General features: G+C 43.7%; 2 protein-coding genes across 3 annotated transcripts in view; one reads left to right on the top strand and one right to left on the bottom strand.

The window, feature by feature from the left end:
* The window catches only part of nipsnap3a (nipsnap homolog 3A (C. elegans)), a gene marked incomplete at both ends in the record, with an annotated part of 4756 nt that extends 3977 nt beyond the window's left edge, over nt 1–779 (bottom strand). Inside the window, one exon of the mRNA XM_080773529.1 lies at nt 750–779. Within this exon, the coding sequence (XP_080629655.1) occupies nt 750–779 (30 nt within the window). The remainder of the gene's footprint in view (nt 1–749) is intronic.
* A 422-nt stretch (nt 780–1201) lies between these two features.
* noa1 (nitric oxide associated 1) overlaps nt 1202–22500 on the top strand; it is a 31849-nt gene continuing 10550 nt past the window's right edge. Inside the window, exons 1-9 of one of the 2 annotated variants that reach the window (XM_080774428.1) lie at nt 1202–1866; nt 6465–6663; nt 7722–7879; nt 14290–14553; nt 15798–16036; nt 16951–17030; nt 17362–17497; nt 19619–19783; nt 20161–20268. In XM_080774428.1, the coding sequence (XP_080630554.1) occupies nt 1448–1866; nt 6465–6663; nt 7722–7879; nt 14290–14553; nt 15798–16036; nt 16951–17030; nt 17362–17497; nt 19619–19783; nt 20161–20268 (1768 nt within the window). In that variant the 5' untranslated portion in view covers nt 1202–1447. Of the gene's footprint in view, nt 1867–6464; nt 6664–7721; nt 7880–14286; nt 14554–15797; nt 16037–16950; nt 17031–17361; nt 17498–19618; nt 19784–20160; nt 20269–22500 lie in introns of both variants that reach the window. The other variant, XM_080774427.1, reaches the window with a different exon arrangement.

The raw sequence follows: 22500 nt of genomic DNA, 5'->3' as shown, positions 1-22500 counted from the left end.
GTATAGGACTAAAAACTGTTGTAACCAATGACTAGTCTAAACTAAGTACTGTCTGCACCGGCATGTACTGCATGTCCAAAGGTCTGTGTCCACAACCTGACACACACACACACACACACACACACACACACACACACACACACACACACACACACACACACACACACACACACACACACACACACACGCACTGGTGGAAGTATAACTATAACTGCATTTAATTATATTTAAAGTATTTCCCCTTTTCAATACTGTTACCTCTACTCCACTACAACTCCAACATACGATTATTTTAAAACTCTAGTTACTAGTTACTTTGTAGATTTGAATGATCATTACAAGACATACATTATCAAACTTTGGCTACTTGACAATTACAGTGCGTTGTGAGCCTTGTAGCTTGGCTATTTTCAAAGATATTTTAATACATTTCATACATAATGATGGCTTATGAAACACAATAAAGTATACTTTTACTCAAGTCAATATTGATTACGTTTTCCACCACTGCAACCAATAGCCATGATGTCACCTTTACTAATGTTCAACTAATATTGACCTGCAATAACTATACATATAGCTGCTATATGCATTAATCATGCATAACTCCAGCAAATCAATAAATCATGCATTAAAATAAGTTTGTGTTCATGCTGGGGTTTAGTCTGTCCGTGCACATATTTCAGCTACTACAACCTTTAGAACATTAAATACTTTTAAAATCATGTAGCCATGTGTGTAAAACTCACCACCAGCACGTTGCCTCCAGTCTCCACCATCCAGACTGTTTTAACCACTGTGTTTCTAATTAATGACAACATTATTGTGCTCAAATAATATTAAATGATGATAAAATAAAAATAAAAATGATCGAGGAAGAGGTATGTCTGCCTGCCTGCCTGCCTGTCTGTCTGTCTGTCTGTCTGCCTGCCTGTCTGTCTGCCTGTTCAGTGAAAATTAACACTGACGTAACTCCTCCAAAACCGTTACGTCGGTGACGTCACGCAACGCCCCCTGGAAGTTTATGAAGTTTATCGCTATTTTATTATTTATTATTAACGTTGGAAATCATTCCACATTTAATTTAATATGGATTAATCAAATACATACATAAAATAAACGTTCTGATAAAATAATAATAATTATAACGTTGTCATTACGTCATCTCCGCCCAGGCAGGAAGTAGGAACCAAGATGGCGGCGCCCAGCAGCGGCGTGTGTTTGTGTTTGTTCAGTCTCAATGTTATAATTAATAATGTTAATGTTTAACCTTTAAAGAGTCGCTTTATGGACGCAGCGCGATGTATTAAACTACAGACATCTACCGCTGACGTCCGGTCAACAGATAACTCTATATATGGATATATGACGTCTTGATAAGCCCCATATAAAGAGTGATTATTATTATTATTGTTATTATTATTTATCTCTGACTGTATAGGAGGTGATGTTGACTCTGAGAGCTCCGCTGCGGGAGCTGGTCTCCCTCAGAGGCTGTGTTTGTTGTGGTGCGTCTGTCTGGAGGCACCGGGAGGCTGGCTGGACGCCTCCCCGGCGAGGAGTCTCTGTTCTCGGCCACGCTGACCGCAGTGAGCCCTCTGTGGGAGGTTGGAGGACCGGGCTGACTGGCCGCAGTGAGGCCGGTGTTGGAGGCTGGAGGACCGGGCTGACTGGCCGCACTGAGGCCGGTGTTGGAGGCTGGAGGACCGGGCTGACTGGCCGCACTGAGGCCGGTGTTGGAGGCTGGAGGACCGGGCTGACTGGCCGCACTGAGGCCGGTGTTGGAGGCTGGAGGACCGGGGTTGTGGGCTTCAGCAGTAGGCGCTACACCACCGTCAGAAGGGATGCTGTGGACACGGACAGGAGGTACCTGGGTCTAGGGGAAGGAGGGAGGGAGAGATGGGCGGCTGGCTGGCTGGCTGGGTGGGCAATTAACATTATATTAAAACTCATATTTAGAACTAGCCGCAACAATGTTGCTTTTTTGTGTGAGAGAGGTGAAGCAGGGACCCCCTTAGCTGAGAGACAGGTGAAGCAGGGACCCCCTTAGCTGAGAGACAGGTGAAGCAGGGACCCCCTTAGCTGAGAGACAGGTGAAGCAGGGACTCCCTTAGCTGAGAGAGATGAAGCAGGGACCCCCTTAGCTGAGAGACAGGTGAAGCAGGGACCCCATTAGCTGAGAGAGAGATGAAGCAGGGACCCCCTTAGCTGAGCGAGATGAAGCAATTTACAATGTAGGCATTTATCAGACGCTCTTAATCCAGAGCGATTTACATTAAGCAAGAACAAAAAGCATGTCAATACATCACATACATAAAAAGTAGTTATCATGAAACATGCGTAAGCTAAGAACATAACAGTGGGAATATCTATATAATGAAACTATACATATATACTATACTATGCTATACCATACATATATACTATGACGTGCTATGACTACATACAATGCAATTCTAGAGCTGTCTACGTAACATGCTATAACTGTATAAAAAAGTCTGTATAAAATGCTATCTAAGTGTACATAAAGTGCTATCCTAGGGGCCATGATGGAGTCTGAAAAGGTGGGTTTTCAGACTACGGCGGAAGATTGGGAGTGAGTCTGTAGTTCTGACTGCAATGGGAAGTTCATTCCATAGTTTAGATTGGGAGTGAGTCTGTAGTTCTGACTGTAATGGGAAGTTCATTCCATAGTTTAGATTGGGAGTGAGTCTGTAGTTCTGACTGCAATGGGAAGTTCATTCCATAGTTTAGATTGGGAGTGAGTCTGTAGTTCTGACTGTAATGGGAAGTTCATTCCATAGTTTAGATTGGGAGTGAGTCTGTAGTTCTGACTGCAATGGGAAGTTCATTCCATAGTTTAGATTGGGAGTGAGTCTGTAGTTCTGACTGTAATGAGAAGTGCATTCCATAGTTTAGATTGGGAGTGAGTCTGTAGTTCTGACTGTAATGGGAAGTGCATTCCATAGTTTAGATTGGGAGTGAGTCTGTAGTTCTGACTGTAATGCGAAGTGCATTCCATAGTTTAGATTGGGAGTGAGTCTGTAGTTCTGACTGTAATGGAAAGTGCATTCCATAGTTTAGATTGGGAGTGAGTCTGTAGTTCTGACTGTAATGGAAAGTGCATTCCATAGTTTAGATTGGGAGTGAGTCTGTAGTTCTGACTGTAATGCGAAGTTCATTCCATAGTTTAGATTGGGAGTGAGTCTGTAGTTCTGACTGTAATGCGAAGTGCATTCCATAGTTTAGATTGGGAGTGAGTCTGTAGTTCTGACTGTAATGCGAAGTGCATTCCATAGTTTAGATTGGGAGTGAGTCTGTAGTTCTGACTGTAATGCGAAGTTCATTCCATAGTTTAGATTGGGAGTGAGTCTGTAGTTCTGACTGTAATGCGAAGTGCATTCCATAGTTTAGATTGGGAGTGAGTCTGTAGTTCTGACTGTAATGCGAAGTGCATTCCATAGTTTAGATTGGGAGTGAGTCTGTAGTTCTGACTGCAATGGGAAGTGCATTCCATAGTTTAGATTGGGAGTGAGTCTGTAGTTCTGACTGCAATGGGAAGTTCATTCCATAGTTTAGATTGGGAGTGAGTCTGTAGTTCTGACTGTAATGGGAAGTGCATTCCATAGTTTAGATTGGGAGTGAGTCTGTAGTTCTGACTGTAATGGAAAGTGCATTCCATAGTTTATATTGGGAGTGAGTCTGTAGTTCTGTAATGGGAAGTGCATTCCATATAGTTTTGGAGCCAGAAGGGAGAAGAGTTTGGGACGTGTGGAGAGTTTTTAGTGAGGCTACTTCCAGCTTCAGCTGCGTTGGCTGATCTGAGTCAGTTTGCGGGAGGCTTTGTAGGGTTCGCTTAGCCCTGGTCCAATGCTTACAGCGAGTGTCTCTCTCTGACGCCTTGTGGAAGTACCTTCCACAGCCCACTGGTCATATTTCCACTCCCGTGCGCTGTTTTTTTAATACCAGCAAATAAACAAAACGACGTAACCACTCACCGAAATAAAGCCTGCTAGACCTTAAGGTAAAAGTCTATTCTCGAACCTGGGAAGCGTCTCAGGTCCCCAGTTTCTCTCTAAAATGCACTATTTTAAACATTAAATAAAATGAATCCAACCAGATCGGCGCGGGTAAAACCCGGAAATACCATAGTAGAAGAAATGACTCTGCCCGGTAAATTCAGGGTACATTGCGTTATTAAAATGACACAAAGTGCATTTTAGAGAGACACTGGGGACCTGAGACGCTTCCCAGCTTCGAGAATAGACTTTTACCTTAAGGTCTAGCAGGCTTCATTTCGGTGAGTGGTTACGTCGTTTTGTTTATTTGCGGGTATTAGAAAAACAGCGCACGGGAGTGGAAATATGACCAGAGGGCTGTGGAAGGTACTTCCACAAGGCGTCAGAGAGAGACACTCGCTGTAAGCATTGGACCAGGGCTAGGGTTCGCTCAGGGTTAGGGGTCAGAGAGAGACACTCGCTGTAAGCATTGGACCAGGGCTAGGGTTCGCTCAGGGTTAGGGGTCAGAGAGAGACACTCGCTGTAAGCATTGGACCAGGGCTAGGGTTCGCTCAGGGTTAGGGGTCAGAGAGAGACACTCGCTGTAAGCATTGGACCAGGGCTAGGGTTCGCTCAGGGTTAGGGGTCAGAGAGAGACACTCGCTGTAAGCATTGGACCAGGGCTAGGGTTCGCTCAGGGTTAGGGGTCAGAGAGAGACACTCGCTGTAAGCATTGGACCAGGGCTAGGGTTCGCTCAGGGTTAGGGCTTAGCTGAGAGACAGATGAGGCACTACATTATTATATACATCGTAATGAATTGCGCTGCAGATTACGTTTTGTGTTGGATTTATTTTAACGTGTATTTTCAGGTAGTTTTACCACTTCTTACTACTATAATAACTACTATATAATACTTGTATACATGGTAATATACATATATACATGACTGAACCTTATGAATTTAATTTAAAAAGAGGACAGTTAAGATCCGGTGCTTCACCTCTGGCAGTCGAGGTGGGGGAGCAGCGACTGTGTGTTCTTTGTGACCTGGGAGTTGTAGTTTTGTGTGACCTGGGAGTTGTAGTTCAGTGTGACCTGGGAGTTGTAGTTTTGTGTGACCTGGGAGTTGTAGTTTTGTGTGACCTGGGAGTTGTAGTTTTGTGTGACCTGGGAGTTGTAGTTCTGTGTTTAGAGGATGAGTTTCATTGTGTTTTCTATACTGTCCACTATAGAGCGCCGCAGTCCCGCCCCCTTTCAGAAAAGCGAGTGGCCCAGGAAGTGGAAGCCCCATGCATTCTCCCATCGGCACTTTTAATATAATTTATTTAAAGACGGTTACGCCGCGGACAAAGCCAATTCGGATCGTGACGAATCATGACGATGAACACAATGTTTTGGGCCGATCAAATAATTTATAAGACGAAAAACAAAACAAATAGTGTTTTCTCCTGACTTTCTTTTCTTCTTTCTAATGATTTGATCGTCCCAAAATATTGTGTTCATTGTCATGATTCGTCACGATCCGAATTGGCTTTGTCCGCGGCGTAACCGTCTTTAAATAAATTATATTAAAAGTGCCGATGGGAGAATGCATGGGGCTTCCACTTCCTGGGCCACTCGCTTTTCTGAAAGGGGGGCGGGACTGCGGTGCTCTATAGACCATGATTTAAGAAACTCTTTATTTGAAGGGGGAAAAAAAATCAGGATAAGAACAAAGATTAGTTTTTTGGACGTCTGAATGTTTTATGTTAAATAATTGGTTGTTCAGCAGTGAAGTTTTTGTTTTAGGAAAATTCATAGAGAAGTCAGTTACGTTGGAGAAAGTATCCATAAGTGTGTTGTGTTTATGGTGTTATATCACTGTCTGTGTAACGTTCTGTGAGTGTGATATATCACTGTCTATGTAACGTTCTGTGAGTGTGTTATATCACTGTCTGTGTAACGTTCTGTGAGTGTGATATATCACTGTCTGTGTAACGTTCTGTGAGTGTGATGTATCACTGTCTGTGTAACGTTCTGTGAGTGTGTTATATCACTGTCTGTGTAACGTTCTGTGAGTGTGATATATCACTGTCTGTGTAACGTTCTGTGAGTGTGATGTATCACTGTCTGTGTAACGTTCTGTGAGTGTGATATATCACTGTCTGTGTAACGTTCTGTGAGTGTGATGTATCACTGCCTGTGTAACGTTCTGTGAGTGTGTTATATCACTGTCTGTGTAACGTTCTGTGAGTGTGATATATCACTGTCTATGTAACGTTCTGTGAGTGTGTTGTGTTTATGGTGTTATATCACTGTCTGTGTAACATTCTGTGAGTGTGATATATCACTGTCTGTGTAACGTTCTGTGAGTGTGTTGTGAGCCCGGTGGGCGGGGCATCCTATGATGTGTGTAAGATAATAAGTATACACCCCTGATGTGTAGGACACTTTAATAAAAACTCTATCTATGTACTCGGTCCAGAACCGACAGCTACACCTCCATGGTGGACCCGGACAGGGAGGAGACGTTCGTGTTCCTGGACCATGTGGAGGAGGATGACCATCTGCCTGGACCCAACACAACCAGCCCCTACCCCCCTGCCGTCCTGTCCACCAGCCCCCTGACGGACGGACCCAACACAACCAGCACCACCTCCCTGACGCATGGCCTACCAGGACAGGTGGGGAAGTGGTCAAATCATCTTCTATCTGTATAGCACAGTGGTTTTCAACCAGTGGACCACCGGCTGGTGCGCCATTCTTGGAAGTAGCTAGACGTAGCCAAAACTAAAACAAATTAAAATAGCCAATCTACAGGCTCACAATGTGAATATTATGTAAATATAAAAAATAGTTATTGCTTATAATTTTTCGTCTTGGGGACGTAACCTCGCCTCTCGTTATGTCATGTTGTAGTATTGTTTTGTAGTCATCAGGATTATATCGTTACGTCATGTTGTAGTATTGTTTTGTAGTCATCAGGATGATATGGTTACGTCATGTTGTAGTATTGTTTTGTAGTCATCAGGATGATATGGTTACGTCATGTTGTAGTATTGTTTTGTAGTCATCAGGATGATATGGTTACGTCATGTTGTAGTATTGTTTTGTAGTCATCAGGATGATATGGTTACGTCATGTTGTAGTATTGTTTTGTAGTCATCAGGATGATATCGTTACGTCATGTTGTAGTATTGTTTTGTAGTCATCAGGATGATATGGTTACGTCATGTTGTAGTATTGTTTTGTAGTCATCAGGATGATATGGTTACGTCATGTTGTAGTATTGTTTTGTAGTCATCAGGATGATATCGTTACGTCATGTTGTAGTATTGACGAGGCGACAGCAGCGTTGTCGGACCGCCTCCGCCCAGGAAAGCAAACAAAACATGGCGCCGGTGAGAGTAACAAGTCCTAGCAAGTTGGTTCGTAAAAAAACATCTGGAAATACCGCTGTTTGGCAGCATTTCGGGTTCCAGCCAAATGAAAAAGGCAGATTATACCGATTATCGCGGTATTAAGCCCACCACACACCGGCTGCGTCCGCCGCGGCGCGCCGATAGAACACAGTTCTATTTTCCAGGCGGCGCCGCGCGGCAACGCGCCGCACCGCAGACGGTGTGTGGTGGGCTTCATTCACGGCATCGATACCGATATAAAAAAAATCAATATCCAATTGACAAGCCGACATTTCTCTCTCTCTCTCTCTCTCTCTCTCTCTCTCTCTCTCTCTCCTCAGGGAACATTATCAGAGAAGCATCACAGAAACCTTCAGGAGCAGCTCAGGTCTCTCAGGGTGCAGACGGAAGCTCCGGAGGAACCCCACCCTTCCTCCGTCCACTTCACAGACACAGACTTCCCTCTGGACCAAGACCTGCTGAAGACCGCCAAGAAGAGGTACGAAGCCGTCCTATTGGTCAACACCCACTGAAACATTAGGTCAGTACGAAGCTGTCCTATTGGACAACACCCACTGAAACATTAGGAAGTAGGAAGCTGTCCTATAGAGCGCCGCAGTCCCTCCCCCTTTCAGAAAAGCGAGTGGCCCAGGAAATGAAACCCCAATGCATTCTCCCATCGGCACTTCTAATATAATTTATTTAAAGACGGTTACACCGCGGACAAAGCCAACTCGGATCGTGACGAATCATGACAATGAACACAATGTTTTGGGCCGATCAAATCATTAGAAAGAAGAAAAGAAAGTCAGGAGAACACTATTTTTTCTTTTTTCGTCTTATAAATTATGTGGCATGTGGCCCCCGGGTCGCCAGTTGCCCACCCCTGCTTTAGAGCCAAAACAGGACTGGTGGACTTGGTCCAACCAACCATAAGCCTGCCTCTGACTTGAAAAACATTCTGGTGTTTTAAGCATTATGTTATTCTTTAGCTATTGAAAAGGTCTGATATTTCAGAAAAATCGTGAAAATGCGGCACACATCTTTGAATATATAATATATTCTTTCAGAGTGAACGTTTTTAACTCAAGTCTTTGCTTCTGAGAGGTCCCTGAAATAACATATTTTCAGATGGGGGGGTCGGCGGCCAATTACATATAATCTTTGGGGTCCCTGACATGACATATTGAGGACCACTGATATAGAAACATGAGGTATTTCAGAAAACTGTCAGGATTTAGAAGACATTTTTTTTATTTCGATGTCAGGCCTGTAATGCTGTCAAGAGTGCAAAAAAAGGAACGGAAATGTACAGAAATGGCTGATGTAAAATAGAAAAGGAAAACATAGTTACAACTGACCATAACTCGGGCTTACAGGTAAAAGAAACAAGACTTAAATTAGAAGATGCCCCAAAACACCTCCTTACAAACACAGAACAATGAAATAGCTGCCTCTATGGAACATTAACAAGGGTACACAGAACATGGCCACAGGGTGGCGCCAAAGACCACAAATGTGAAAGGGATACAAACTGGACTGGACTGGAAAGAAGAAAAAGCAAATCAATTCTCTTTTTTAAATATATATTTTTTATCCCACAATTTTGTAACCCATTTTTCACCCCTGTGAATCATCTAATGTGATCCTGGGCTCTACACACCCTCCACCAACCTGGGGAGAGCAACGGACTTGAACTCATGCTTCCTTCATGCCTGAGTGTCCCAAGTTGCTCCTTTAACACCTGACAGGGGGGAGTTTCCCTGGTTGGACGTAGCGCGTGGAAGGAACACGTTATTCCAACCAGTTCCTTTCCCCTCCATCAGGCGCCCCGGCTGGGAGGCTGGCCAGTGGGAGGCAGTTTAGAGACCAGGATTACTGCATGTTTTTGTGAGGGTACCTACCCTAGGGGACACGGGGAGAACATGTGAGGGTACCTACCCTAGGGGACACGGGGAGAACATGTGAGGGTACCTACCCTAGGGGACACGGGGAGAACATGTGAGGGTACCTACCCTAGGGGACACGGGGAGAACATGTGAGGGTACCTACCCTAGGGGACACGGGGAGAACATGTGAGGGTACCTACCCTAGGGGACACGGGGAGAACATGCAAACTCCACACAGAAAGGCCCTTTCGCCAAACCCCGCCTTCGGGTATGGGCACTGATCAATTCTCATTGAGAATGAATGAATATTAAAGTAAAACAACAACACATACAGTGAGATCTGAACCCAGTGTTGATTCACCACAGAGCAACACGTCGTCACTGTTGTTTTCCTCCACTAATACTATATAAGACGAACAATGTTCGTCGACTACCTTTTTTCACTGACAAACTACAAGCTAAAAAATAACGTGTTCCTTCCACGCGCTACGTCCAACCAGGGAAACGCCCCCCTGTCAGGTGTTAAAGGAGCAACTTGGACACTCAGGCATGAAGGAAGCATGAGTTCAAGTCCGTTGCTCTCCCCTTGTCCCCCATATATGGGGACTAGGTTGGTCTCCCCTTGTCCCCCATATATGGGGACTAGGTTTGTCTCCCCTTGTCCCCCATATATGGGGACTAGGTTGCTCGCCCCTTGTCCCCCATATATGGGGACTAGGTTGGTCTCCCCTTGTCCCCCATATATGGGGACTAGGTTGGTCTCCCCTTGTCCCCCATATATGGGGACTAGGTTGGTCTCCCCTTGTCCCCCATATATGGGGACTAGGTTGGTGGAGGGTGTGTAGAGCCCAGGATCACATTAGATTAGATAATTGACACAGGGGTGAAAAATGGGTTACAAAATCGTGGGATATAAAAAAATAAAAAAGTTAAAAACTAAATAAAAACTAAGCTATGATGACTAAAACTAAATATATTGACACTTTCGTCAACGAATAAAAACTAGACTAAAATGTTAGGAAGGGACTAGTGGACAAGAGATCCACTAGGAAGGGACTAGTGGACGAGAGATCCAGTATAAGTCATTTTACTCTTGGTTTGTGAAATCTGTCATCACGGCATCGGCATCAAGGCCCGCCAAAATACATTTTAGTCGACTAGATCAACTGTCATTGGCGACTGAATATCCCTCGTGGATCAATAACCCCTTTTGGTGTTTTAAGCATTATGTTATACTTTAGCTATTGACAAATTAAGTAGATCTCAAGTAGATCTGCTATTTTTGAAATTCTTTGAAAATGTGGCGCAAATCTTTGAATATATATATATATATATATATATATATATATATATGTATATATATTTCACAGCGAACGTTTTTAACTCAAATCTTTGAATATAGATATATATATATATTCTTTCACAGCGAACGTTTTTAACTCAAATCTTTGCTTCTAGGAGGGGGGGGGGGTCCCTGGAACTACATATCATTTGTGAGGGTCCTTGACATGAAATATTGAGCACCACTGACATAGAAACATGAGGCATTCCAGAAAACTGTCAGGATTTAGTCTTAGAAGAATCTTTTTGAATTTCGACGTCTGTTCTAAATGGAATACAGATCTCATCTGATCTTCTCTGGTGTCAACAGCAGTGATGTAAATAATATGTTTTCAATGTATTGAGTCCCAGGATGCAGGGATGGTCTTTTAGAAATGAGTCCCAGGATGCAGGGATGGTCTTTTAGAAATGAGTCCCAGGATGCAGGGATGGTCTTTTAGAAATGAGTCCCAGGATGCAGGGATGGTCTTTTAGAGATGAGTCCCAGGATGCAGGGATGGTCTTTTAGAGATGAGTCCCAGGATGCAGGGATGGTCTTTTAGAAATGAGTCCCAGGATGCAGGGGATGGTCTTTTAGAAATGAGTCCCAGGATGCAGGGGATGGTCTTTTAGAAATGAGTCCCAGGATGCAGGGATGGTCTTTTAGAGATGAGTCCCAGGATGCAGGGATGGTCTTTTAGAAATGAGTCCCAGGATGCAGGGGTGGTCTTTTAGAGATGAGTCCCAGGATGCAGGGGATGGTCTTTTAGAGATGAGTCCCAGGATGCAGGGATGGTCTTTTAGAGATGAGTCCCAGGATGCAGGGATGGTCTTTTAGAAATGAGTCCCAGGATGCAGGGGTGGTCTTTTAGAAATGAGTCCCAGGATGCAGGGATGGTCTTTTAGAGATGAGTCCCAGGATGCAGGGATGGTCTTTTAGAGATGAGTCCCAGGATGCAGGGATGGTCTTTTAGAAATGAGTCCCAGGATGCAGGGATGGTCTTTTTAGAGATGAGTCCCAGGATGCAGGGGATGGTCTTTTAGAAATGAGTCCCAGGATGCAGGGGATGGTCTTTTAGAAATGAGTCCCAGGATGCAGGGATGGTCTTTTAGAAATGAGTCCCAGGATGCAGGGATGGTCTTTTAGAAATGAGTCCCAGGATGCAGGGATGGTCTTTTAGAAATGAGTCCCAGGATGCAGGGATGTCTCTGAGTCCCAGAGATATTTTATGAGTCCCACTTCAACGACGTTAGGAGTCATATTTTGCCATTTCTTGGTTGTAATGTGGTTATATTCATGTAGAAAACAGAATAATTGATTATTATTTATAACTATAACTATTTAACATGTATTTTTTTTTACTGTACATGCTGAGTACAGTAGTGCATCCCGTGGATGCAGAGGTCGTTGTTTTATTGCGTCCCTTAACCCATTCTGACCGGGAACCCATTTTGGTGCTGGCATCATGTTATGCTTTAGCTATTGAAAAATAGCAGATCTACGAGCTTGTAGGTCTGCTATTTTTTGAAAAATCGAAGAACGACTGACATTTTTAGAATCTGATCTCAGGTCAGAATGGGTTCATCAGACCAGTGTGTGTCCTAGTGGAAACCTCGTATGAATCTGATCTCAGGTCAGAATGGGTTAACTATAAACTGCGTTTTGGGACGCAAAATAGCTACACAGAGTAAAGGTTCAAATCACGTGTTACTGGGTTTTTTGGCCATAGTGCTATAAGTGCCATTTGTTTTATTGTTTTTTTTGTGTGAATATGTTACTACTGTGACTATTATTATTTTATATACATATTGCTTTGTTTTGTTTTTTAGAAAAAAAAAGAAAAAAGAAAGCACTCTTATTGTATTCCTTTACTTGAATATTGCATTGTTCAGTAGAAAGAAGAGACGTGAGAGTGTTTTAGTTTGAAAACCTGTAAAAAGGGGTATAGATATTTATTCATATTTATTTAAGTTAAATGACAAAAGGGTAGACGTAATAAGCCTAGGCTTCAGTCTGTACTCTCCAGACTAAGACAAAACAAATAAGATTCCATTCCAATTATTGGGGTCACGATTCGATTCGATTCAAAATCCAAAAGCATTTTTTTTCCCCCAGATTCAAAACGATCGTCTATTCAAAATGATTCTCGATTCAATACTACAATACAATACAATACAATACAATACAATACAATACAATACAATACAATACAATACAATATATGTATACAATACAATACAGCTGTGCTGATCTGAAGTCACGAGTACTGACTGCAGTAACTTGAAAATGACTCATGAAGACATGATGTTTACTGTGATTAGAGTAAGCTTACATGTCATAATATCACAAACACCATGTAGTGAAAACTGTAACTGTAAGCAGAAAAAATAATCTAAAACAAATAAATTATATATATATATATATATATATATATATATATATATATTTTTTTTTTTAGATTTTTGGAAATTCTGAATCAATTTTGAATCGTTCATAACGGGAATCGAGATTCCAATTCGAATCGATTTTTTTTGACACCCATAACTAACCCATTCTGAACGGGAACCCGTTTTGGTGTTAGCATCATATCATGCTTTAGCTATTGAAAAATAGCAGATCTACAGACAACAGTCTTGTCAAAACTCGACTATTGTAACTCCCTCCTTACTGGCCTACCAGCATGTGCACTTAAGCCTCTCCAGCTGATCCAAAATGCCGCAGCTCGCTTGGTCTTCAACCAGCCAAAATTCTCACATGTCTCCCCCCTGCTCCGCTCCCTCCACTGGCTCCCGGTCGCTGCCCGCACAGAATACAAAACTCTGATGCTGGCATTCAAAGCAACCAAAGGCACGGCTCCCCCATATCTTGCAAGTATGATCGAACCCTACAAACCCTCCCGCTCACTCAGATCAGCCAACGCAGGGAAGCTGGAAGTACCCTCACTAAAAACGCCGGGACAACGCTCCACACGTCCCAAACTCTTCTCCCTTCTGGCTCCAAAACTGTGGAATGCACTTCCCATTGCAGTCAGAACTGCAGCATCACTCCCAATCTTCCGCCGTAGTCTGAAAACCCACCTTTTCAGACTCCATCATGGCCCATAGCACTTACCCCACCCCCTTAGATAGCAATTCTGTAGACTTAGATAGCATTTGATACAGACTTATAGCATGTTATGTAAACAGCATAAGTGCATTGTATGTAGTCATAGCACGTCATAGTACATAATGTATATCATAGTAGTATAGATGTATAGCTTATTTCATTATAGATATTCCACTGTTACGTTCTTAGCTTACGCATGTTTCATGATAAATGTTTTTATGTGATGTATTCCCCATGCTTTTTTGTTCTTGCTTAATGTAAGTCGCTCTGGATTAAGAGCGTCTGCTAAATGCCTAAATTGTAAATTGTAAATTCTCGTAGCGCGCCACCGAGTGGCGCGCTACGAGCTTGTAGGTCTGCTTTTTTCTTTGAAAAATCGAAGAACGACTGACATTTTTTAGAGAATCTGATCTCAGGTCAGAATGGGTTAATCAGACCCAGTTGTGTGTGTCCAGTGGAAACCTCGTATGAATCTGATCTCAGGTCAGAATGGGTTAATCAGACCAGTGTGTGTCCAGTGGAAACCTCGTATGAATCTGATCTCAGGTCAGAAGAATGGGCTAAAAATGCACCTCTGCTGGTTGTCAACAGGAGGAGGAAGGACCCCGAAGCCCTGAAAGGAGAGCAGAAGATCTTCGGCTCTGCTGACGTGTCGGAGCCCGCCAGCGCCACCTGCTGCTCGGGCTGCGGCGCTGTGCTCCACTGCACCGAGGCCCACACGGCCGGCTTCATGCCCTCGGAGAAGTTCAAGCCCTTGGTCCGCCAGAACGGCCTCCGGGAGGCCGTGTGCCAGCGCTGCTACCTCCTCACCCACCACCAGAGGGCGCTCTCCGTCAAGATGTCTGCGGAGGACTACAGGTAAAGCCCATCGCACACCGTCTGCGGCGCCGCGCGACGCGGCGGACGGAGCCGGTGTGCGATGGGTTCATTGAAAATAATGGAGGCGGCTGTGTCCGCCGCGCGGGGCGGCGCGGCGCACGCAACCGGTGTGTGGTGGGCTTGTGTTGCCGGCTTGTATCGGGAAAGGCTTTAGGCGATATTCCGCCTAAAGTCGTGGTTCCCACGGTCCAATTCCTGGGAATTATTATTTTTTTTTTTTAAAGAAAAAAAAAAAGAAACGAAATTCCCCAAACCTTGAAAAAGGTTTGGAATTGTTCAAGAGTCCTGGAAACATATGTGGCTATGCAGTATGCATTGTTTTTGGCTATTTATTTTGTTAATGAGTCGATTTTTGCCGAACGGCCTGTGTGATTTTAGCTTATTGTGTACAGGACGTGACGGAAAAAAAACAGATCTATAAGCTCACAGCGTGCTGCAAGCGTGACTGATCCTTTGCCCTACGACAGGTGGTGTAGCAGCAAAGATTTGGCACGAGATTTGGAAATTGAATGAGAGCATTCTATAGTCTATGCTTTGTTGTTGCTTAGACTGTCTGTCGTTGTGTTGGAGTAAGAGACTCAATTATTGGTCTGTCGTTGTGTTGGAGTAAGAGACTCAATTATTGGTCTGTCGTTGTGTTGGAGTAAGAGACTCAATTATTGAGCTGCGTGATTGTTCTATACGGTAGGCATTGGAATTGGGTTAAATATTCTGGAAACGTTTTTGTAACTTCATTGGAGAAGAATGTGTGGAAACCCCGACTGTATGAAGGTGGTCAGTGGCACCAAGGCCACTGACCACCTTCATACAGCTCTGTTCCTGCTGGTCAACACTGTAACGTCTGTTAATGCAGGAAGGTGGTCAACACACTGTAACGTCTGTTAATGCAGGAAGGTGGTCAACACACTGTAACGTCTGTTAATACAGGAAGGTGGTCAACACACTGTAACGTCTGTTAATACAGGAAGGTGGTCAACACACTGTAACGTCTGTTAATACAGGAAGGTGGTCAACACACTGTAACGTCTGTTAATACAGGAAGGTGGTCAACACACTGTAACGTCTGTTAATACAGGAAGGTGGTCAACACACTGTAACGTCTGTTAATACAGGAAGGTGGTCAACACACTGTAACGTCTGTTAATACAGGAAGGTGGTCAACACACTGTAACGTCTGTTAATACAGGAAGGTGGTCAACACACTGTAACGTCTGTTAATCTAGGAAGGTGGTCAGTGGCATCAAGGCCCACACGGCTCTGGTCCTGCTGATCGTGGACCTGCTGGACCTGCCGGACTCCGTGGTCCCTGACCTGCCGGGCCTGGTGGGCCGGAACAAACGCGTGGTGGTTCTGGGCAACAAGGTGGACCTCCTGCCGGGCGACGCCCCCAACTACCTGGCCCGCGTCCGACGCCAGCTCAGCCACTACTGCAGCCTGGCGGGGCTGGGAGACAACGTTAAAGGTAAGATCTGACCCCAGGTCAGCCACTATACTGCAGCCAGGCTGGGCTGGGAGACAACGTTAAAGGTAAGATCTGACCCCAGGTCAGCCACTATACTGGAGCCAGGCGGGTCTGGGAGACAACGTTAAAGGTAAGATCTGACCCCAGGTCAGCCACTATACTGCAGCCAGGCTGGGGCTGGGAGACAACGTTAAAGGTAAGATCTGACCCCAGGTCAGCCACTATACTGCAGCCAGGCGGGGCTGGGAGACATTATTAGATTAGATTAGATTATTTGCCCTGTCTGCTCCTCTCTAACATAAAGACCTTATTAATATTATTCCATTATTTGCCCTGTCTGCTCCTCTCTGACATGAAGACCTTATTAATATTCCATTATTTGCCCAGTCTGCCCCTCTCTAACATAAAGACCTTATTAATATTCCATTATTTGCACTGTCTGCCCCTCTCTAACATAAAGACCTTATTAATATTCCATTATTTGCCCTGTCTGCCCCTCTCTAACATAAAGACCTTATTAATATTCCATTATTTGCCCTGTCTGCCCCTCTCTAACATAAAGACCTTATTAATATTCCATTATTTGCCCTGTCTGCCCCTCTCTAACATAAAGACCTTATTAATATTCCATTATTTGCCCTGTCTGCTCCTCTCTAACATAAAGACCTTATTAATATTCCATTATTTGCCCTGTCTGCCCCTCTCTAACATAAAGACCTTATTCATATTATTCAATTATTTGCCCTGTCTGCTCCTCTCTGACATAAAGACCTTATTAATATTCCATTATTTGTCCTGTCTGCTCCTCTAACATTAAGACCTGATCATTATTCCATCTCTTTCCATAAAGTCGTCCATCTGATCATGTACTGTATGTAATAATGTAATGATCTCTGTCTCTGTCTTCCATAAAGACGTCCATCTGATCAGTGCCAAGACAGGCTACGGGGTGGAGGAGCTGATCTCCAGTCTGCAGCGCTCCTGGAAGTACAAGGTAATTCAGATCACCAGCATGTTATGTAGACGTGTCAATTCAATTTAATTCAATTCAAAGGGCTTTATTGGCATGAGAAAACATACTATCACTATGCAGTGTATACTAGTTTATCACCACCATGTTATGTAGACGTAGCACTCAAAGCAATCAAACACAAGTGACTCACGTGTCACCCCCAACCTCCCAGTCTCAGGGCGGACACTCTAACCACAAGGCCACTGTCTGGTATAGAGTGTCTATTCATTGCAAATTGTGTAAACGGTAAATAATAATGAGTAAATTGTAAATGGTTCCAGGCGGAACTGTAGTAATTAATACATGGTTTCAGGGGGACGTGTATCTGGTGGGGACGGCCAACGCAGGGAAGTCCACGTTGTTCAACATGCTGCTGGACTCCGACTACTGCAAGTCTAAAGGACCAGATCTACAAGCCCACCATAAAGCCACCATCTCCCCGTGGCCTGGTGAGAGACGCACGCACCCTAACCCTAACCTTATGAGTGAAATGTCATTACTGTATTTCTAGTTGGGAGAGGGTTAAAGGGTAAGACCACTTTTTTTGAGGCTTGGGTTGTGTAGTTACTTTGCCATGATGCAACTCCAAATGTGGACAAGAAATAAAAAATAACTGCTCCAGTGATTGATTTTTGATTGATAATTCAAAATATGCTCCTCATTGACTTACATTGTAACTAAAACAGCTCTCAAAGTCACTCTTTTAGTACATAAACAAACACAAACAATGTTGATTCAGACAATATAGAGCATCACCAAAGTTTTATTTTTTCATAAAAATCTTCCTGTTGATTTGTCCATTTTATTGGGAAGAAAACCCGGACTGGATCCGTGGATCCGGATCCAGATCTTCAAATAGTAAAATCAACAGGAATCTAACATTTTTATGAAAAAATAAAACCACATGAGTTTTGGTGATGCTCTATATTGTCTGAATCAACATTGTTTGTGTTTGTTTACGTACTAAAAGAGTGACTTTGAGAGCTGTTTTAGCTACAACGTAAGTCTAATCACTGGAGCAGTTATTTTTTATTTCTTGTCCACATTTGGAGTTGCATCATGGCAAAGTAACTACACAACCCAAACCTCAAAAAAAGTGGTCTTACCCTTTAAGGTTAGGTTTAGGTGAACCCAGACAAGACTGAGCTTCTCCTCTTCCCAGCTAAGTCATGCCCGAGCTAACTATCTCCGTAGACAACGCTAACTCCCTCCTTACTGGCCTACCGGTATGTGCACTTAAGCCTCTCCAACTGATCCAAAAATGCCGCAGCTCGCTTGGTCTTCAACCAGCCAAAATTCTCACACGTCTCCCCCCTGCTCCGCTCCCTCCACTGGCTCCCGGTCGCTGCCCGCACAGAATACAAAACTCTGATGCTGGCATTCAAAGCAACCAAAGGCATGGCTCCCCCACATCTCACAAGTATGATCGAACCCTACAAACCCTCCCACGCACTCAGATCAGCCAACGCAGGGAAGCTGGAGGTACCCTCACTAAAAACGCCAGGACAACAACGCTCCACACGTCCCAAAGTCTTCTCCCTTCTGGCTCCAAAACTATGGAATGCACTTCCCATCACAGTCAGAACTGCAGCCTCACTCCCAATCTTCCGCCGTAGTCTGAAAACCCACCTCTTCAGACTCCACCATGGCCCGTAGCACTTTCCCTAGCCTAGCCCCTTAGATAGCATTTTATGTCGACTTAGATAGTATTTTTGACCGACTTATAGCTCGTTACGTAGACGGCACTATAATTGCTTTTTATGTAGTCATATAGCACTTTATAGTACACATGTATTATTGTATAATATATAATATAGTATAGTATGTATAGTTGACATAGATACTCCACTGTTACGTTCTTAGCTTATTCATGATAACTAAACTTTTTATATATATGTGATGTATGACATGCTTTTGTTTTTGCTTAAATGTAAGTCGCTCTGGATCAAGAGCGTCTGCTAAACGCCTAAATTGTAAAATTGTAAATTGTGTGCTGCCCCGTGGGAGGTTAAGGGTTAAGGCTAAGGTCATGGTTGGTGCCTTGCATGGTTTCCGCCGCCATCGGTGTGTGAATGTAGTGAATGTAATGCACAATCTATGTAAAACACCTTGCATATAGGCGCTATATAAACGCACCATTTAACATTGTGTTAACCCTTCAGGGACCACTCTGGACCTGCTGAAGTTAGTTTAACATTGTGCTAACCCTTCAGGGACCACTCTGGACCTGCTGAAGTTAGTTTAACATTGTGTTAACCCTTCAGGGACCACTCTGGACCTGCTGAAGTTAGTTTAACATTGTGCTAACCCTTCAGGGACCACTCTGGACCTGCTGAAGTTAGTTTAACATTGTGTTAACCCTTCAGGGACCACTCTGGACCTGCTGAAGTTAGTTTAACATTGTGTTAACCCTTCAGGGACCACTCTGGACCTGCTGAAGTTAGTTTAACATTGTGTTAACCCTTCAGGGACCACTCTGGACCTGCTGAAGTTAGTTTAACATTGTGTTAACCCTTCAGGCACCACTCTGGACCTGCTGAAGTTAGTTTAACATTGTGTTAACCCTTCAGGGACCACTCTGGACCTGCTGAAGTTCCCCATCATCAACCCGACTTCCGCCAGGATGTTCAGGAGACGCGAGAGGCTGCAGACGGCCTCCACGCAGACAGAGGGCGACCTCTCCCCCGAGGAGCTGAAGAGGCTGCAGCACTTCAGCAAGCAGGGGTACCTAGTGGGTAAGATCAAAGGGAACAGGGTACCTAGTGTGTAAGATCAAAGGGAACAGGGTACCTAGTGGATAAGATCAAAGGGAACAGGGTACCTAGTGGATAAGATCAAAGGGAACAGGGTACCTAGTGTGTAAGATCAAAGGGAACAGGGTACCTAGTGTGTAAGATCAAAGGGAACAGGGTACCTAGTGGATAAGATCAAAGGGAACAGGGTACCTAGTGTGTAAGATCAAAGGGAACAGGGTACATCACATAACAACCACGCCAAGGGCTCTAATGAAGTACTGTCACCTCATAAACACATGACATAACCACACCAAGGGCTCTAATGAAGTACTGTCACCTCATATACTGTGTGTGTGTGTGTGTGTGTGTGTGTGCAGGTCGTGTAGGCAGGACATTTGTGGCCCCTCCCAGCAGACAGGTCATAGACTTTGATCCAGACAGTCTGGCCTACAGTGAAGAGGACAGTGGAGACCACAGAAGACCAGGTCAGTCACCTTGAAGCATTAAGACAAGATTATACAAATGTCATCTAAATGCTGACGGCTTTCTGATTAAAACCTAGGTTTCTGTGTCAGTGGTGCTCAAACCAGTTCATGTCACGGACCCCAAATATCATGTTGTGTATTCGGCCTGCCTGCCTACACCCCATCTGAGTTAAAACGTTCGCTGTGGAAGAATTAAGCAATATCACACGAGGAGGGTGTTGGTTAACGTGATTTATTGCCACGACAGTGATGCGGTCAGGAACGAGACGAAGTTGCAGTTCTACCACAGTTACCCTTAAAACTAAAACAATCGCTGAAAGAATATATATTTTTTAATGACAGATGTGTAGTCACTACGACCACAAATGTCCCAAGAAACTAGCTAGCCTAGCCACCGAGTTTGCTATAACGCTCTGGGAGAACAGAGCGGCTGAATTCTTTGTTTTGATTATAGGTGGTGAACGGTGCTGGTTTAACCCACGGCTAGAAGGCTGTTTCAACCAATCATATTGCTTCGTCGAAACGACCCGTGCCGGTAGAATATACAATATATTCAAAGATTAGCACATTTCCACAATTTTTGTAGAAGCTTGGTAGAAAGCACGGTGGAACAGGAGGCGCCCACCCGGAGCCTCCTGCTCACAGTCCTGTGAGCGCGGGCGGTGCTTCCAAGCCCACATGGCCAGGGTTTGTTAACCCATTCTGACCTGAGATCAGATTCATACGAGGTTTCCACTGGACACACACACTGGTCTGATTAACCCATTCTGACCTGAGATCGATTTTTCAAAAAATAGCAGACCTACAAGCTCGTAGCGCGCCACTCGGTGGCGCGCTATGAGCTTGTAGATCTGCTATTTTTCAATAGCTAAAGCATAACATGACGCTAACACCAAAATGGGTTCCCGTTCAGAATGGGTTAAAGATGGAGTGCCACCATTTTCTTCCACCCTAAAACTTGATCATCAGGTATTATTACAATATAAGGGGGAAGAACTTTTTACAAAAAGTGTACAGTATTTGTTAAAATCACGCTTTTATGTGGACACGCCCACCAGTTCATTAAGTATGCCTGGTTTGCCTGGTGGGTGGTGATGGGTGGTGATCCACCTGAACTGAAGCCACACCCACAGCTGTAGTTGTATGATAAAGGGGGAGGGGTTAGGGGAGGGGCTGATAGTGTGGTGTCACTATATTACTGTTTACTTCATTGGCCCGTTTGACTGTCAAGGGTTCAGCCTCCAGGAAGAAACCCTAAATACAAAGTTAATAATACACCATTGCACATAAAAACAACTCCAGGGTGTCTGATGAAGTACTGTCACCTCATAGACACATGAAAAACTGGAAAAATACAAAAATTGTGGCACTCCATCATTTAAGGAAACCGAGCGCTCTCCTTCCCTAGTTCAGCCTCAGTGATGCAGGATCACTGTCACGCAACCTGGGATTGATATGAACTGATTCATGGTGTGTAGATTATCGCGAGATTTACTACGCGGTCTGATCTGGAACCAGCCAATCGGAGTCAAGTATTGGGACTAAGCGTTTTGCTATTGTCAGGTTCTCGTGTATCAGTAGTTTAGTATTGTATTTATGATAGAAATGCTTTATTTCAACAGCCAAAAGTGTCAAATAATGGTTAGAAGCTGTTTTTCAACAGCTAAAAGTGTCAAATAATGTTTTAGGAGCCGTTTCTCAACAACAACAAAAAACAGGAAAAAAATAAGAAAAAAAAAAAAAAAACTTGCGCTAGGAAAAAATAGGAAAAAAAATAAGAAAAAAATTTAAGAAAGCGCGACAAAAAGGAAATGGAAAAAATAGGGATGTTTATTGTTCTATGTATTGTTCTAGGTTCCAGTGTTTATTGTTCTAGGTTCCAGTGTTTATTGTTCTATGTATTGTACTAGGTTCCAGTGTTTATTGTTCTATGTATTGTTATGGCTTTATGTATATGGCTTTCCCTACATAACCCCCCCACACACACACTGACACACCCCCTTCTTGTTTGTCCCTCTTTTGATTTTGATTTCTAGTTTTTAACCTTTTAAACCTTTTTAAATAGTTTTCTAATAAATATGTCTGTACTCTTTCTGTAAAGCGACTTTGGGTACCCAGAAAAGCGCTATATAAATCGTATATATTATTATTGTTCTAGGTTCCAGTGTTTATTGTTCTATGTATTGTTCTAGGTTCCAGTGTTTATTGTTCTATGTATTGTTCTAGGTTCCA

The sequence above is a fragment of the Protomyctophum bolini genome (assembly GCF_963924005.1).
Source record: "Protomyctophum bolini genome assembly, chromosome: 10".
Classification (NCBI taxonomy): Eukaryota; Metazoa; Chordata; class Actinopteri; order Myctophiformes; family Myctophidae; genus Protomyctophum; species Protomyctophum bolini.
This window is presented reverse-complemented; position numbering and strand designations above follow the sequence as displayed.